The following is an 18,823-nucleotide window of genomic DNA, read 5'->3' as shown; positions in this document are numbered from 1 at the left end:
TTGCGCAACCGGGACTAATTAAGCGCGACTAAAGGCTCCCCTTTAGTCCCGGTTGCTTACGAATCGGGACTAAAGGTCCATCCGCCTAGGTTCGTCCTTTGGGGCGAAAATATCTCCCCAGGTGAATTTTTCAAAAAAAAAATCTAATTTTTTTCCGCTCCATTTTTTTTTCTACTTTTTAGAATTTCTATTATTTCAGTTATTTGCATAGTTTAATCTCTATGTCTAACTACACTTATCTCTAGTCAAATTACTTACTCATGGTCAAACTTCCTGCTCGGTCATCCATCCTCCCACTACTCTAGCACTAGCACGCTTAACTTCCGAGTTCCATCCCTTCCCGCATCCAAGTGCCTCGCGCACATGTATGTGATATTACTATCATATCAATCCTATTAACATATGTTGGTCTATGTCACATTTCTTTATTGTTTGAATTTCAAATAATTCTTTTAATAAACAAATGTAATGATGTAATAATAATCTTGAATACATAAATAAACATTAACTTTTTAATTTGTATTATTTTTATATTATATTTTATTTTATTAATTTTTTTTTGCCAAACCTAAAAATTTGAAAATCTCAAAAATGGGTAAAATCCATAGAAATCTTTATGCATGATACAATTATTAATTTTAATTTTTTGAAAAATAAAAAAAATATAAAATCCAGAATTTGTAGAAAAAACTAAAATCTTCCTGTTTTCATATTTTCATTTGGAATTTTGAGAATCTAAAATTATAGCAAAAACTAAAATCTAAATTTTTTTGAATTCGGATGTATATTTTTCCCACGATCATTTTGATATATTATACATTTTTTTCGACGTCGTATGCAAAAGTTATTGCGGTTTTACCATTTTTCAAAACTTTTTTTTGCAAAAAGAGTGAAAATTCAAATTTCTTAATTTTCCCTAATACTAGGTTGCATAACATACAAGAATCTGAAAACATTTTATTTTTTTTTGAATTTTCTATCATTTTATTTTCTATTTTACAGTGCTAAAAAAAGCGATCCACTGGGGGGAGGTGCGTGGGGAGACAAAAACCAGAAAAAACCTTTAATCCCGGTTGGGGACAAGGTTCCTGCCCTGGCCGCAATCCACCGTAGCTCTTTAGTTCCGGTTGCTCGAGCATTAGTCTCGGTTCATCAGCAGAACCGGAACTAAAGACCCCATTAGTCCCGAATCAAAGTATTTGGAGACTAATGGGTTGGGATGGAAGGCTTTTTTTCTACTAGTGCTCCAATCCTCTTCCGGATCCAATTCCAGCTTTGTTCTCTTTGAGTTGACGCGTAGCGTATCAGATTGTATCCTAAATTCCTGATGCAAAGCATAAGTAAATCCGACCACATTACAAATCGGAAGAACAAATAGGAAGGAAAAATCTACCAAAACTAACTATATTATATCTTCCAGATGTGCCCCGCGATCTTTTCTGTTCCTCTAGTCACGGCGTGCGTTGCGTCGCACACCGGCGATCGAGCATGTGGAAGCCGGCAATGGCGACTCGCCTTCTGCTGTCGCTGCTGCTCTTGCTGGCCGTGTCGACGGTCAGAGGAGCAGCAGCCGCCGCCGGGGGTTCTCCTTCTTGGTGCGTCTGCCGGCCGGACGCGTCCGACGAGGCGCTCCAGAGCACGCTCGACTACGCGTGCGGGAACGGCGCCGACTGCGCCCCGCTGCACGCCGGCGCGCAGTGCCACAGCCCCGACACGCTAGTCGCGCACTGCTCCTACGCCGCCAACAGCTACTTCCACAGGATCAGCCAGACCGACGACGACGCCACCTGCGACTTCGGCGGCGCCGCCACGCTCTCCGAGACCGACCCCAGTACGTACACGCCCTTCTTCTGCCGCGCGGCAAGGGAACCGGATCGGTTTTAATCTCATGGATCTCATCTCCATTGCGCATTTTGCAGGCTCGGAAACTTGCACGTACCCGGCAACTGCAGCGCCATCAATTACGGACGACAGCACTACGGCAGCAAGCCCGCCGGCGGCGTCATGGTGCGTGTGCAAGCCGGGATTGTCCGACGCGGCGCTGCAGGGGACGCTGGACTACGCGTGCGGCCACGGCGCCGACTGCAACGCGCTGCGCCCAGGAGGGCAGTGCCACGATCCGGACACGCTGCTCGCGCACTGCTCGTACGCCGCCAACAGCTACTTCCAGTCCAGCAAGGACGCCGCCTGCGACTTCGCCGGCACCGCCGCCCTTTCGTCCACCGATCCAAGTACGCCCTTCTTGCCGTCGCGCGCGCTCTCCATCCGGCAGCTCAAGGTCCTCGATCTCACGTGGTTCTAACTTTTGCAGGCTCCGGAACCTGCAAATACACCGCTAGGATTCCGGAAGTAGGGAAGATGCCACTCTGGTTCTTTGCTATCGCTTTGACGGTACTCGTTCTCTACATCCTACTATTATGCATCGCGGAGCGCCCGTCTGGGTCCTCCAGGCCAGCTACGGTTTCAGGCGGCGCACGCGTGCGGGAGGAAACCGGCGGCGGCGGCAGAGAGACCCGTCACGAGCAATCCTCCACGCGAGCTACGGTTTCAGGCGGCGCGCGCGTGCGGGAGGAAACCGGCACATCGGCGGCGGCGGCGGCGGAGAGACTCCTCGCGACCACTTGCACCGTGTGTCTTGAGGCCTGTACCAACCAAGGCCTGCACCGCGTCAGGTGAGCTGGGCCGAAATTCTTTATTTCTTCGTTTCCTCGTTTTTTTTTCTTTAGAAACTCGGGCAACTTGAACTATTTCTAGTTGGAAAGATTGTGCACTAAAAGAAGAGTTATGCAAAGAAAAAAGGGCGTGCCTATATCTCAGAGATTTTCTTAAGTCTCGGGCACAACTGTAGTTTAAATTTTTTATACTTTTTTTAAAGTCCGAGGCACCTTAGAAAAGTGTAGTTTTAAGTCGACCGAGTTGCATTTTTCTAGTAAAAAACTAGAAAAGCGCAATTCAAACACTTTTTTGTAGGTGACTGAGACTTAAAACATCTTAGTTGACTAAGACATAGCAAATTCGAAAGAAAAAAACTCCGTGTGTGGTTAGTTATTACTGTTACAAAATCAAAAGTTGATCCCAAGAATCAAATGAGGTTAACCTTGACAATTCAGGTCCTTTTACAGTTTAACCGTAATAAAATGTATTCCCTCTAGCCTAAATTAATCGATGCAGCTATATACTACGCCCAGAACAAATGTACACTTTAGCTGCACCAATTAATTTGGGCTAGACGGAGTAGAAAAGTTAGGTACATAAACATTATCAAATTAATTTCATAAATACCTATTGCCAGTATATTTATGTGGTAGTGTGGATGTTGGTATTCTTTCGTACAAATGGGTTAAAGTTTTGCAATTATAATGCTTTATATTGTGAGATCGAGGGAGTGCTTTGCATGGATTAGTACTAGAAAAAATATTGGGTTAAAGTTGTTGGGTGATAGGAAAATGTAACTCATACTTACTCTATGTTTCTGTTGCAGCTGTATTCCCTGCGGGCATTTCTTTGGCAGATCATGCCTAGAGAGGTGGCTGATGACGCGTGGGACCTCTAGCGCTCTGGTATGCCACATGCGTCAGTTTGAAGTTATATATATCTTGATGCCAAAGCAGATGTGAGCATGTATGTAGATGCTGAGAAAAACCATTTCTTAACCACACGTTCACATCTATTGTTTTTTCAGTGCCCTAATTGCAGAGAAAGTTTTCAGCGTAAGGACATCATCAATCTACACAACTACATACCAGAAGAAGTCTCACAAAGTTGACGAGTCCTTCGCAGAGCAATGTGGGGGTAATTCTGCTACTCAAAAACTTGCCTCTCACAGTCCTGAAGACACTGCCTAAAAGATAATTAGCATGCCGAGGGCCAGGGTCTAATGTCTTAGCTCCGTTAGTGTTCATTCGAGCTGTCATACACGCATTACAAGAAGACGGGCGTTACTGGAAACTAACTGATTTTTTGGGTATGAAATCTGAGCTAGGAGAACGTTTAACTGAAGATTTCTACATCACTGCTCCTGTGCTCCAACCATTGTTGCTGCAAGCCATGGTTGCTGGATTAGGAGATCCTAATTCCTAGTACCGTCGACACTAACTAATGTTCGAGAGATCTGGTGGTTGAAATGTGGAAGTACAAGCTGGCAGTTACTGAAGACGCTACAGCCTGAAACTCTGCAGGCAAGGGATGGCAACATTTCATAGGGAATAGTCGAATAGAGTTTGGTACAACAATATTTCACTTGGACCAGTCATGAGTTGCGCAGCAACACATCTTCCTCATCTAGTCTTCTTTCTGCTTTTCTCCACCTGGAGCACAGCTTTTCAAATGTCACGATTTCCACGGTTGGTGCGACGTACACACTAGGATTTTATGTAATCACGAAGTCTCCAGTGACAAGCTAACTAAAACGGGGAGGTTACACTCTTAACTTGATTTCACTTGGGTACGAGTTATGCTGGTGAATAGTCAAAATTGTCCAAGGCAAATTTGGTGCACATGAGACCAGTTTTTAGAATATTTCAAAATTGTACTTCCATGTTTCAAAAGATCATAAAATTTATTCATGAATACATACATATGTCCTGAATACTCGTGCGAAGTTTTGGTAAAAATTGTGTTGTATTTTGAGCTACATGAAAAAAAAATTGCTGTTTATAGGGATAGTTTTTGTCAGAAATTTATCTTTTTATATATGTTCATGATGCAACATATTTTCGTCTGAAATTTGAACCGTGCCTTTAGAAGATTCCTATGTATGTATATATTTAAGTTTATTTTTTTGGAATTCTAGAAATATGTTTTTCAAACACCGACAACACTGATGCTCATGTGTCAAAGGCACTTTTTAAAGATTGCTAGATAACCGCCACCGTGAAGTGGGGAAATCAAATAGAAAACATGAACAAACTCGAGTCACATAGGCTTTTTGTGTGTGTGTGTGTCTATAGCCCCGATGAACACCATTTCCCCTAGAGGGCTGAGGCACTCGCGATTAGGTTTTTCGTTGTCGCCGCCCTAGTCTCCGCTGCTGGCAAGCCTCCCTCCCTCCCCGACACCGCCCCCTCCCGCCCCCATGCGGCTATGGCGAGATGCACTAGGGTGTCGCCGCCAGCCTCCTCCAATCGTCATCTGCCCTCTCTTCTCGTCTCGTCGCCAGGAACGCCGCTTGGCAAAAGCCCTAGTGGTGTGGCGGAGGTCTCCATGCTACCAAGTCTCGCCAAGGACTTAGGCCTGCACAACGCTTCCCAACGCACCCAGTGGAATTTCCGCCTATGTCCATTAGCCACCGAAAAAACCTAGAGTGGTGTTTGTTAAAAGTCTGGTGCACCCCTCTCCCCAGCATACACACCCCCATGGCATGCATAGGAAGGTTCGAGAGGCACGCGTTGATCAGGATCAACCGCGCCGACGACATCAGCTTACCCATCCACGGGTCCGCTCGCTTAGCCACTTTCCGCCCCAGCGGATCCTAGTCACTAACCGGCAGGGCGCGGTCTCCAATCGGGAGATCGAGATAAGTGAAAGGGAAGGAGCCTAGCTTACAGTTGAGCATATTTGCAATCCGCTAACGGTCCTCAGGTAAGGTCCCCAAAACCATCACCTCACTCTTATGGAAGTTAATACGCAGACCAGACATGCTCTCAAAGCAGAGTAGGAGGAATCCGGCTGGATCATAATGATCGTGTTATCCGCATATTGCATGTGCGTCACACCCCTAGAAATGAATGATATGGGGGATCACCCTGCTAATGTGTCCAGCGCCTTTGGCCGCCTCCAGGATAGCATCTAGGGCATCAACAACATAGTCGAACAAAATTGGGAAAGTGGGTCTCCCTGATGCACCCCTGAAAGTGCATGGAGCCCCCATGTGTGGTTTTGGTAATTAATGATAATCCCTATGGACTAATGTTTGCATTGAGTTATATTTGTAGGAGTTGTCCATAGGCAATTCTTGAACCATATGTTGGCTTCAAGGTTGCAATAAGAAGAATTTGATGAAGGATATCAAGTGTCAAGTATGTCTTGAAGATGAATATGAAGTGAGCCCTCAAGTTACTTCAAGACATCAACATGTTTGTATTAGGTTGCAATAAGAAGAAATTGATAAAGGATATCAAGTGTCAAGTATGTCTTGAAGATGAAGATAAAGTGAGCCCTCAAGTTACTTCAAGACATCAACATGATGAAGAATGAAGAAATGAAGTGCAAGTTCAAGATGAGCCAACTCGAAGAGTTCATAAGCTTGAAGCTTGCCATGGAGAAATGAAGTGCAAGTTCAAGATGAGCCATCTCGAAGAGGTCCTTTGCTTGAGTCTTGCCATCCATATGGTGATCATGGATATGTGAAGATGCGCCGAAGAAGAAGCTCTCCCATGGTGGATTATGGGGGAGCAATCCACATGGTGGTCATGGTTATGTGAAGATGCGCCGAAGAAGAAGCTCTCCCATGGTGGATTATGGGGGAGCAATCCACAAGACTTCGTCAAGCAAACACAAGCAAGAAAGGCGTTCCATCTTGTTGAGGTCAAGATCGTCGTCATCGAGCTCAAATGGAATGCGCAAGTATAAGGTTTGCTCTTGATAGGGTTTCTTTCTCACCGGTCTCATAGTGTAGTTGGAGACCGGTTTATAGTTTAGTTGTCGTACTATCAAGAGGGCTCTCGAGTGAGTAACTCGATCGTATCGTTCGGAGAGAGCTCAAACCTTTGCATCCTTGCATCATCTTTCTTGGTTGTTATTTGGACCTTATCCATGTGATGTTTTAGAGCTTGTGCTTATTCTCATGACAAGCTCTAGTTCATCGAAAACGGATTTCGCATAGATCACTTGTTGCGTTTTCGAGTTTGGTTCATCATCTTTCTTGGTTTTATTTGGATCTTATCCATGTGATGTTTTAGAGCTTGTGCTTATTCTCATGACAAGCTCTAGTTCATTGAGAATGGTTTTTGCATGGGCAACTTATTGCATTTCCGAGATTGGAGGTTTTACCGGTATGTCTTTTTTAGATAGGTCAAACCTTTCATCATTTGTTTCTATCCTCCCTTGTTGGACTATGATGGTTTCCTGCATGATCTTGTAGAGCTTGTTCCTAGCTTCAAAACAAGCCCAAGATCATCAAAATCGGAGTCCGGATGCTAAAGTTATGCCCGTTTTAGTTTTGGTGTTTGTGCAGTTTTCTGGGGGGGCGGATAATCCGGCCCGAATGGCCAATTCCGGGCAAATATCCGGCAAAATATCCGGCCCGAGTCCAGGGGCGATTTCGGGGGGCGGATAATCCGGCCCGGGGGCGGATTTTCCGGCCTGGGAAGGCCCAAACGGTCATATTTCGTTGGGAGGGGGTATATAAGACCCCCTTCTTCCTCCTTGGGCTGGTTGGTTCACTTTCTCTCTCCCCCTCCATTGTTGTACTTCAAAGCTTGCCCTAGTTCTTGATTCCTCCCATGATTCTTGCATATTCTTGAGGGAAAAGAAAGAGAAGATCTAGATCTACATTTCTACCAATCAAATCCATCTCTTTGTGAGTGGAACTCTCTAGATCTTGATCTTGGTGTTCTTTGTGAATTCCTTTGTTCTTCCTCTCTTATTCCCCAATAGCTTTTGTAGCTTTGTTGGAATTTGAGAGAGAAGGACTTGAGCATCTTTGTGGTGTTCTTGCCATTGCATTTGGTGCATCGGTTTGAGTTCTCCACGGTGATTCGTGGTGGTGAAAACAAGAAGGTTGTTACTCTTGGGTTCTTGGAACCCTAGACGGATTCTAGGCCTTTGTGGCGATTTGTTGGGAGCCTCCAATTAAGTTGTGGATGTGTGCCCCAATCTTTGTGTAAGGCCCGGTTTCCGCCTCGAAGGAAATCCCTTAGTGGAACCGTGACCTAGGCCTTTGTGGCGAGGGTCACCGGAGATTTAGGTGAGGCGCCTTCGTGGCGTTCGGTGTGTGATGTGAGTACCGCATCTTGGGGTGAGGCCTTTGTGGCGTTGGTGTGCATCGAGCAACCACACCTCAAGGTGAGCCTCTTGTGGCGTTCGGGAGCACTAAGCAACCGCACCTCTCCACCGGAGATTAGCACTCGCAAGAGTGTGAACTCCGGGATAAATCATCGTCTCCCGCGTGCCTCGGTTATCTCTATGCCCGAGCTCTTTACTTATGCACTTTACCTTGTGATAGCCATCGTGCTTGAAGTTATATATATCTTGCTATCACATACTTGCTTGTATTGCTTAGCATAAGTTGTTGGTGCACATAGGTGAACTCTTGCTTAGAATAAGTTGTTGGTGCACATAGGTGAATCATAGTATATAGGCTTTGGGCTTGACAAAGTAAACGCTAGTTTTATTCCGCATTTGTTAAGCCCATCTCGTAAAAGTTTTAAATCGCCTATTCACCCCCCCTCTAGGCGACATCCGTGTCCTTTCAATTGGTATCAGAGCAAGGTCTCTCATTCTTAGGCTTCACCGCCTTGAGAGTAAAGATGTCGGTTAGGGGATTAACGCACAATAACTTGTTTATATTTGATGGCACAAATTATGATCTATGGAAAATTTATGTGCTTAAAATCTTACGGGGTATGTCCCCGGACATGGAGCGATTTCTTGGCATGGGTTTTTCTTCTCCTAAGGATCCTCAAAATTTATCTCTTGAGGAGGAGAAAAACTCTTGCCTCGATGCTCTTGCTTCTCATGTGTTTTCCATTGTTGTGAGCAATGTAGTTACTTCGTCAATCATGCCTTTTGGGAGCTCTCATGAATTATGGACAAAGCTTCAAGACAAATATGATGTGTCCAATTGTTTCGACGAAAAAAGTAACAACAAAATATATAGATGACAAACGCACACAGGTATACGGGAACTCTGTATTTTATTGTTCATTGTATTGAATACAAAGTACATGTTACATGCCCCCATAGGAGTTTGCCTATTTTGTCTTCCACGAAAATGATTAAGGAGATCCGACTGAAGAGATTGCGTGTAGTCCGCTGATTCCCGGCGCTTTTGCAAAGCCACCGGTTAATTACATCCGCAGGATCAAGCCTACGGAATACCTCCGATTAAGCTGCGTCATGGTCGTCGTCGTCGAAATAATCATTATGAGAAGGGGGTGCCTTTGTTACGGCGAAACACGATCACGTATGCTATCGCGACGTGCTTAGTTGAGAGTGAGATTTATTTGATGAAAAGGGTGACTTTCGCCTCGTCGGTGCCTAGTCATATGGCCCTGACTTCACCAAAATATGTTGCTTTTGCCTCGTCGGTGCCCAGCAACGGTGTGACAATCTCATCAAAACTAAGATGTGTTGATGGCATAGTGATCGACGCTCGTCGTCTCTTGGCCATGGTATAGCCTAGCCTCGTCGGCACTAGACATAAGATGGGTATGATAATTTGACCATTATCTCATAGAGATTGGGCCATAAATCCGAGCTAGACAATTGATGTAGCATGTCTTTACTTGTTTTAACAATCTCGCTCCTTAACCAAGAACAAGATTGTATATCGCCGACATAGATGAAATAGTCGAGCGATGGCATTACGGATGTAAAACTGAATCTAGCATCTCATGTGGATGATCTAGAACAGCTAGCACGGTTGATGATTTTAATTCCACATGGCCGACGTTGGTGGTGCGGTCGAGCCATGGTTGATGATCTTGTAAACTTCACAAGGCCGACTTTGATGGTGCAGTCGCGCCATGGTTGTAAACAGTAGCGTAGGGACCACATGATCGACATTGATGGAGCAGTCGAACCATGGTGTTAATACCGATCCACACGGCCGACTTTGATGGAGCAGTCGCGCCATGGTTGTGTATGTATGACGAACCCTCTAGATTCCATCTTGAAACATCTAGAGGAGTAGACATCCATAGATTGATCTTCTCTTCGCTCACGAAAAGAGAGGTAAAGCGATCTGATCTAATAAAACTTACCATGCACCCCCGGCGGTAATTCGACCGGCATGCTGGTGAAGCTCGGCGTGATCTCCGGCACGTCACGATCCGGCGTGTGGATGAGCGAGATGATGCTATGAGGATGGGATTACGGTGTTGTGAAAGAGGCTTGCGCGCGCTCGGAAACAAGGCGTCGGTGTTGCTCTCCCTAGCCTCCCTGCGCGTGCCTCCTTTTTTTCTTCCTTTTTGGCGGCCGAGCGACGGCATGCCTTATATAGGCCAACGTCGTGGGGTTCAAGTTAGCTCAAAACGCGTGGCCGTTCTAATCTCGAGTCTATCTCTATCAGACTGGTGAAAAAATGACGTCATCCATGATGTCAGACGTATAATATACGGGCGTAAGTTAACGTCAAAGACTCGGCGACATGCAAACTCAATGTCACATGGGCCGTCGGCTAGAGTCGTAATAGCGCTAGACGCTTGTTAATCAATCGAAACTGTCCTGAAACAGGTGTAAGTTGTACTCAGCAAGATGCCAAGATATTTCATGCATTGTGGACCTTAGCTTCCTCACATCGCAGCCATGGGTAAGCAACAACGTGTACAAGAACTTTTGCTCTCGCGTTAAACAAAAATTGCATGCATGCAATGCAATCCAAATATCCAATGCAGCTGAATCGATGCGATGCTCAAAAACTTGACTAGCTAGCTAGCTAGCTTATTTGCATATACATGTTTCAAACTTTTGGAAGATCACATTTCTTAAACAACTTGTAGAAATTGCAATATGTTTGTACCATTTTAATATAGATGATGACTCTAAAGAATGAGCTCAATACCAAACACATATCATTCCATAAATATTTTCCCCTCGTGGGACCCACACGGCATAGCCAAGATATATCTTCATCTATATATATTATGAATTTTTGGTACAAAAATTCATCAAACAAATCCCCCCCGCCGAGTGTAGTGCGTGTAGCAAAGGTACCGGACTATACTCGGGGGAAAAGAAACTGTGTTTGGGCATCAGACCATGTTTTAGCATCCTTGCTGCGTATCTAGAAACAGTGGAGGCAAATGCCCAAGTATATTTTCAACAAAAATATGGCCATCATATAGCAACCTATGACATTGATCCGTCAAGACTGCGGTTGGGAGATTTAATTATCAGGCAGGCCCAGATAGAGCTAAATTGTAGGGTAAGTTGATGCCACAATGTGAACTGGCATGTGGAGATTATGCTGATCTATGGCGAAAAAAAACTCATACCATAAATTTCAATGAAAATATGAGAAGCATAATATTTCTTGCAATAGTGCATATCCATGCTATTTGTTAATAAACATCCATAAGAGCAAATACACTTACAATGGAATACGGCGAAATACTCATGCCACATATGCTAAAAGAGAAATCTCACTTTTATTTATTTCCATCGCGACCAATGCAACATGGTGCCAACCGATGGTGCAAGTCTCCTATTTGCCAGGAAATTGACACTTGCATAGAAATAGTTTATCAAGTTCAATGCGACCATAAAATGATGTGTGGTGCCAGCCATCAGACTTGAAGGGTTTCACAGGTTGACATCGACCGCACTGGTGTGCCTTCCTGCTCCCAATTTTTTTTCGAGCTTGATGCGATCACAAAAATGAACGATGCCGGCCATCAGACTTGAAGGGTTTCACAGGTTGACACGAACCGCACTGGTGTGCCTTCCTGCTCCCATAATTTGAAGCCTCGGAATGTCGTCGACGATGTCGATGAACTAGGAGATGGTAGTTCCCCCAGTGTGTTGTGGTGTGATCACTAGATGGATAATCCCCCAGCGTCGCTGATATAATCACATAGGGATAATGCCCCAGTGAGAGTGGTATGATCGCCAGATGGGTATTTCCCCCAGCGTCGCTGATATGATCACCAGAGGGATGACACCCCCAGCGTCGGTGGTATAATCGCCTGAGGGATGCTGCCCCCAGTAACGACGCACAGATTCATGTAGGAATTGAGTCGGTGTACAATTGGCAGCAACATTATGCATGACCCACGGTGTTGCTTTCATGTCAAGGTGACACATAACATCCGCACCACAAATATCAAGGAAAAGAGCAATTTCCCTAAGAATATGAGCAAAAACAAGAAACATGGCAAAAGAAAACCAAGTAGAAAAAGAAAAGAAGTTTTGTTTTATCTTGTTTGGGATGTTGGCTTTCCCTTGGAACACTAGCTATGGATGTGACCTTGGAAAAGGGAACCGAAGGGCTAATCATCAGGAACCGTCGAATGACCATGACAGTTGCAACTTGATAATTTAATTTTCGTGAGTGTATGTGAAAGACTACATGCTTCCATGATGCTTTCAGAAGGATGGGAATTCTTACCCTAGACTTCGTGCGACTGAGTAGCCCCACAACTTCATCATGCCCCTTGCACATGTCTCAAGAACGCAGAGACGTAGGAGAGGATGACTTGTGTAAATGGTTATGGGATAAATGGCTTGGCTATTTTTCATGGCCTTGATGAGGGGTGGTGCACGGCTACTCTCCTCCTTCTTTCCAATGAGTCCCCTACGAGTCATGACTTCTTGATGGAGACTTGCTTCTTTGATTGACTTATTTTCCTTCTCTCTTTCTTTTGCTTTTTTTTATCAGAGGATTGCTTGGACTTCGTGAACTTTTGATGGGGTTTCCTCATTTGTTTGAGAGGATTTGATTGGACTTCTTGAAGGACCTTTTTCGGCAATTGCTAGGGGACTCATCTTCAGAACTTGAAGAGCAGACGCACACCTCTGTGGACTACATAGACCCTCAAAGGCATTTTGGCTGTGGTAGAAGAAACACCCCGGGGATGTCAAGTATGCATTTCTTGATCTTTTTCCTATGGTTTACCCCAGGGCATCGTGCCTCCGAGAGCCTGAAACATGGCAACAAACATGAAGAGTATGGGACCTCAGTGCACAGAAGTAGCCCAAGTAATCTTCACCACTCCTTCTGAAAGCATACACTTTGGCATGTGTCGTGTGTAGTGGGTATAGGTGCCGCTCCACTTAATTTATGACACCTTTGTCACCTTCAGACTAGCCCAACAGCAACCAAGTCTTCAATCACTAGCATGGTGTGTGTTAGGGAAAGCCATTTAGTGTAGGACGTGAGTCCATTTTTTCAAAAGGTTTTCTTAAGAAAAAAGGAAAAAAAAACAAAAATCAAGAGGAAAGAGAAAAATAAACTTGCGGAGATGGTCACGCGTAGTATTTCTTTAGAAACCTCCCATTAATGGGTGGCATCGGACGTTCTCCTTCTTGATTGATCAATTGATAAGCACCGCCATCGTACACTTGTTCAATAACAAATGGCCCTTCCCATTTAGGCTCAAGTTTGCCTTTGGCTTTGCCTGTTACCACAATGGGGCGCCTAAGTACAAGAACCAGTTCTCCTTTCCGAAAAACTCGGGGCTTGACAAGTTTTTCATATGCTCGAACCATGTTTTGTCGATACAGTTCAAGATTTTGGAGCGCATTAAGGCGATCTTCTTCCAAGGAATCCAACTCTTGGTATCGTAGCCGAATTTGCTCGTCTTGGGTAATTTCATCATGGATGGCCACTCTTAGAGAGGGTAGCTCTACTTCAAGAGGGAGAACCGCCTCAGTCCCAAACACCAGTGAGTATGGCGTCGCTTGAGTAGGCGTTCGAACAGTGACACGGTATGCCCACAAGGCCTCGTAGAGGCGATCATGCCAATCACGATGATGCTTGTGGACCGTTTTCTTCAATATTTGTCCAAGGGTCTTATTGAAATCTTCAATCAACCCATTGGCTTGAGGATAGTATCCAGTGGAGTAATTCCACTGAATTTTATACTTGGACATAAATTTCACCATTTTATGCGACTTAAAGGCTTTGGCATTATCGGAGGTAATGCGGTGTGGAACTCCAAAGCGATATATGATATTGCGTTCAAGGAAGTTTATAACATTGTCACTTTTTACTTCTCTTAGGGGTACTGCTTCAGCCCACCTAGAGAAATAGTCTGTCGATGCAAGTATGAATTTGTGCCCCCTAGAGGATGGAGGCTCAAATGGACCGACTACATCGATACCCCATGCATCAAAAGGCCATGAAGGTACGGTCGGATGTAGTGGAACGGGTGCTTGGTGTTTTATAACGCCAAGCGACGACGACATGACCTCGCTACCATAAGGCAGTCTGCCATGATCCCTAGCCAATAGTAGCCGCTTAAATTGATGTTATGATACATTTTTGGTCCACTTCGATGCCCACCGCTCACACCATGATGGACTTCTTGCAAAAACTGCTCTGCTTCTCTTCTAGAGACACAACGTAGCAGCACCTCTTGACCAAAAGAGCGTCGATACAAAGTTCTGGATTTAACTACATAGGAAGGCAAGCATGGTTGTAGCCTGCGCCTTTCCACTATATCATATGGGAGTGTTCCATGATTAAAATAATCACGGAATGGCTTGCACCAGTCATATTCACCAATAGTGTTGGCAACAACATGGTGTACTTCATATTCATGGGGAATTATCTCTAACATAGCTTGAAGGAGCCATCTTTCCTCAAATTTTACTTGAGCGGGCTCTCCTTCCGGGAGCACTGACGCTGCTAAAGTTTTGCTAATGCATCCACCGAAGAACCCTTACTTCATGGAACATGCAATACTTGGATATGTTTGAATTTCTTCATGGGGATCTGCGCTGTCGCCAGGTCCGACACCCATTCCGATTTGTGTACCTCATATATATTATTCATGTGGCAAAAACTGAACTGAGAATTTCCATATAGTTGTATGTTAGGGACGTCCATACAAAGTGCATGTAAAAGGCTAAAAAGAAGAGCCTCATATTTTTCTTCATTACTAGAGCACTCTTGTTCTATAAGGGAGAAAGAGTTGTGTATGGTTCATTACGGAGGCATTTTGATACTAATCCCGCCATGTCTTGCCGGTTTGTTTTGCTGTCGGGATCCATCTCTGCGGCGAGAGGTTCCATCAAAACATAGTTCCCATGGGACTCGGTGCCGATGGTAAGTTCTTTCTCGTCGGGTAGCTCGATGACCAATGGAAAATAGTCAGGTACCAGATGAAAATCAGGATTCTTGTGGCGAGAGGAAGGCACCTATAAAGGTAGGATATGGGCCATCCTTTCTACCAAGATTTATGTTAACAAGCTTGTCGACAGTGCATTGCCCACATCTTTAAGCTGCAGAGGGGCATGAGCAACATCAAGTACCTCTGCTAGATTAATCACTATGTGTTTATGAACCTAAGAAAGAAGATAATATCCATTTCCTCCTTATGCTTGACTCACACTTGAGAGGCCAGATGGGTCCAAGTGGTTTGTTGAAGGTTGGGGTGTCGGTACAATCCGGCACAATAACTTGTACTTGTGACACGAACTCATAACATCACCATGGCCGTGCATAGTTTAATCTCATGGTAAATAGCAGAGAGTACAAAGACTAGTATAAGGAATAGCTAATGTATGCATTCCCGATTCTTTAATTTGTGAAGGAAGTTAAGCCATGAGAAGTAGTCAAGCACATGACTTACTTTATAAAAGAGGTGCACCATGCCCCCTATGTTACATGAAACATAGATTTGTAGACAAAATGATATTCGTTTCAGCTCCAGATATTTCCATGTCGGTAAGCAAAGATGCAACCATTCACTATGAATTATGAGAATTAGAAGGACATAGAGTTAGACTGCCGAAGCGGCCATCATGGCACGATGCTTTGCTGATAAGAGAGATACAAATGTGGTAACCACACATTTGGATTCCATTCCTTCCACGAATAATGGCATACTCTGTTGGATGATCGATGTCATCAACATGCAGTATTATTATCTTTTAGAAGCGCGGGTGAACTTCATATGTAATTATTTTGACAATGCATGTATAAATCGTGGGCAGTATTTTACTGCTTGAATATGCCCCCAGCCAATGCAGTTTGAACTGTGCCCCCAGCTAATGTAGGTTAGGTGTCAGAGGGCGGAAGCAAGCAGTTTTGGATCCTCTTACTTGGTAATCAATTCAAGCTTACATTGAAATATATATGCATGTCCTTGCATGCGAGGATTTGCCGAGGAGGTTGGCATTTATTTTTGGAGATTTGTATTATAATCTCACGACTGTAGTCCATCTTAAAGTATGAACTTCAGTGCTCATATGAGAACTTCCGCCGCACTTCTCACTTAGGAGTCCCAATGTGATTGGAATAGAACTGATGGCAAAGTAAAGCTATAATTTAGCAGACACAAGGATTGCCCCGCCTTGTATGCTCTTTGTACTATATCAACTGGGTAGGTAGCTGAGACCTTGTTAAGTAAATGAAGCGTACTTTTGGTAGGCATTAGGCAACACTTGATATATTGAAGGTATATCTTGTTTCCAAGAGAAATTTGAAGAGGTGGTGAGAGTCCACAACTTCATAATAGAAAGGTGTATACATTGCAGCCAAGGTTTGGCGCAAGAGAAATGTTGTGTATTGTAGCAAAGATCCATGCCACAAAAAGATATTAGAATAGTAGCACGATTTAAAGTGCCACATGATGAATAAATGTATTTTGCAGAAAAAAATCCACATCAAGAGTAGAATGCATAATAGGTCGCCTTGGAAATGGAGATGCAACATGTTGTGGCTACATGTCATGCCACATGAGGTGGCAACCTCAAAGAAAGTAGATTGTAGCATATGACCTTGCCCCGAACAAAGTCTGGTAGCGAAAACGCCATGCCATATGTGATGAGTCTGGGTACTAAATGCTGGTACTCCATGAACATGTAGACTGCAATTTTGCATCTTGGCTGAAATTCATCAGCACTGTGCAAAGCTAATCTCTATCACCCATCCGAATTTTATGGTGCAAGCCAGTAAAAGTAAGGGATTTCATGATTTCACATGGACCTTTGTTGTCACAAACTTTCTTCTGCGATGAAGGTATTACCTCTTCACTAGATAAATTTACAAATTACACTGTATCCGTCTAACTGATACGGTGCTACCATAAATATGTATGTGTGATGAAGGATTGTACCACTTCACCGAGTGAATTCTTCAATTACACTCTGACCGTCTACCTGTTATGGTGTCGGCGAATGGAATAGAAGGGTTTCATGCTTCCACGAGAGTCGTTGTGGTTTCCTAGTCTACTCCCAGTGATGACCGGGGGCAGATGTAGAAACACAAGTTGTATGTGTTACATTCTATTTTTTGTTATGATAGGAAAACAACACGAGGGGTGTGAGATTCTCCTTGAGAATATTCTGCCGCGAGAACCCCGTGGGGTCCTTTTAGTTGTAACCATTTGGATCAGTTAAAGGCGATTACTCACCACAAGGATAATTGTACTTGTATTTCTCACTTGCACACATGCAATGATGCACATATTCTACCATGGTGGGTGCCACAACATTGGGCTATCCCAAAGAAAACTCTTTCAACACCAACTTTCTTGAGACAATATTTCATGATATATCAGCATGTCATAGAAAAAAAAAACAAATGGCTCAATGATGCCGCCTTCTAATCTTGCCCCCAATCAAGAGCATATACCAGAGATATATAAGATGATATTATTGCCCCCAACTCGTGGTTCCTCTAGGGGTTTTATTTGTTGATCGCACCATATGACCACTCCGTAGTTTTAACACTACAATAGGAAACTAGTATGAAGATAGAAGCTTACTTAAGGTTGTTATCGGCGGAGTAATCGCTCGCCAGCACACACAGCTCTCGCAGCATGTGGGCTCGTGACCATGCCCCTTGTAGGATATATGCATCATCATGCCGACGCCATTGAGACTTATCATCTTATAGCATACGTAGAGCAGGCTATCATGCACCATCACATACGTCACATTCAGCAGAATCATAAACCAAAATGCTTGTTTGGCATATACGAAAATTCACCCATTCTTGCTATAGTTGGATAAACGCAGAGCTTGCTTGTATGCATTTGAGTACCAATGAGGTACATGTCGAACTTGAGTAGGCATGGGGTCGGAAAAAAACCTCTTTGACGGTGATGGCTGGAGAAGGACTCACCGAGAGCATGAATTCCTATAGTATACTGCGATGCAACAAGACTTGTAAACTTTAATAACAAGCATAAAGTAATACTAGCAAGCTGTCCACCAAGTATGATGTTTTTTTAGGACGTTGCGTTATTCTTCCGAGATCAAATTATCAATCACCGCGTGGGAGATCTTTTTAAGCACACACTACTCGTTATGCTTCGAGGAGGACTTGTACCTTTATATTTTTTATGCAGCTCCCAATGGAGGGACTCTGTATGAGCGGTACAACAGTGATTATTGATCAGGAGCGTGTTGCATTGGCGCGCCCTCACCCTCCAAGCCTATGAACATGGTTTACTGGCTTGTACATGTTGTAGCGCTCTCAACTAAGATTGGAGCTGCTGGCATGTTTTTTTTTTTATTTAGGAAAATTGTCTTCCTCTGTGATCCTGGACTCAGAATCTCTCCATAGCCTTGGCAGCAGCATGTTTTTTTTGGCCTTTTAGACTCGGCAGCACAAATGGATTTTGGATGCAGTGTTTGGTGGTACCATGTTTGATGCCATGAGAGGCATCGAACCAAACTGGAGTAGAACTGTGCTTCGTGATTTGATCAATGGTGATTGTGGGGAAGAACACAATCTACTTGATAATATGTATATAAGAAAACTCATGAGCTTTATGAACAAGCTTCAAATTACAACCGCGAGCCATCCATCCAGTGTGGCATGGCTTTCTTTTAGCACATACTAATCCATGCGTTGTGAACATGGAGGACACTGCATTTTTTGTTGTTGTTTGCAACGTCTCAGTGCATTCATTTTCACTTTTGATAGATGAACCGTAAAAATAAACAATGGTGTAGCCGATCAGTGATATTATTTTAGCAGCACTCGATA

The 18,823-nt window shown here is 44.0% G+C and overlaps 1 protein-coding gene across 1 annotated transcript; it reads left to right on the top strand.

Annotated features, from left to right (window-relative positions):
- Positions 1-1,503: 1,503 nt before the first annotated feature.
- On the top strand, positions 1,504-2,676 carry LOC124656343. The gene is made up of 3 exons (XM_047195105.1): positions 1,504-1,831; positions 1,920-2,231; positions 2,312-2,676. Exons 1-3 carry the CDS (start codon positions 1,504-1,506, stop codon positions 2,674-2,676), a joined length of 1,005 nt encoding a protein of 334 aa, XP_047051061.1.
- The last annotated feature ends 16,147 nt before the right edge of the window (positions 2,677-18,823 follow it).

This window comes from Lolium rigidum, chromosome 5 (genome assembly GCF_022539505.1).
Source record: "Lolium rigidum isolate FL_2022 chromosome 5, APGP_CSIRO_Lrig_0.1, whole genome shotgun sequence".
NCBI classification, from domain to species: Eukaryota; Viridiplantae; Streptophyta; class Magnoliopsida; order Poales; family Poaceae; genus Lolium; species Lolium rigidum.
The sequence above is the reverse complement of the archived record's forward strand: the minus strand, read 5'-3'. Positions and strand labels throughout refer to the sequence as shown.

Bases quoted from the DNA above. Each gene is read 5' to 3' on its own strand.
- LOC124656343 (XM_047195105.1), top strand. From the start codon at position 1,504: ATGGCGACTCGCCTTCTGCTGTCGCTGCTGCTCTTGCTGGCCGTGTCG. The intron at 1,832-1,919 runs GTACGTACACGC...CGCATTTTGCAG, and splicing joins GCTCTCCGAGACCGACCCCA to GCTCGGAAACTTGCACGTAC. The intron at 2,232-2,311 runs GTACGCCCTTCT...TAACTTTTGCAG, and splicing joins CCTTTCGTCCACCGATCCAA to GCTCCGGAACCTGCAAATAC.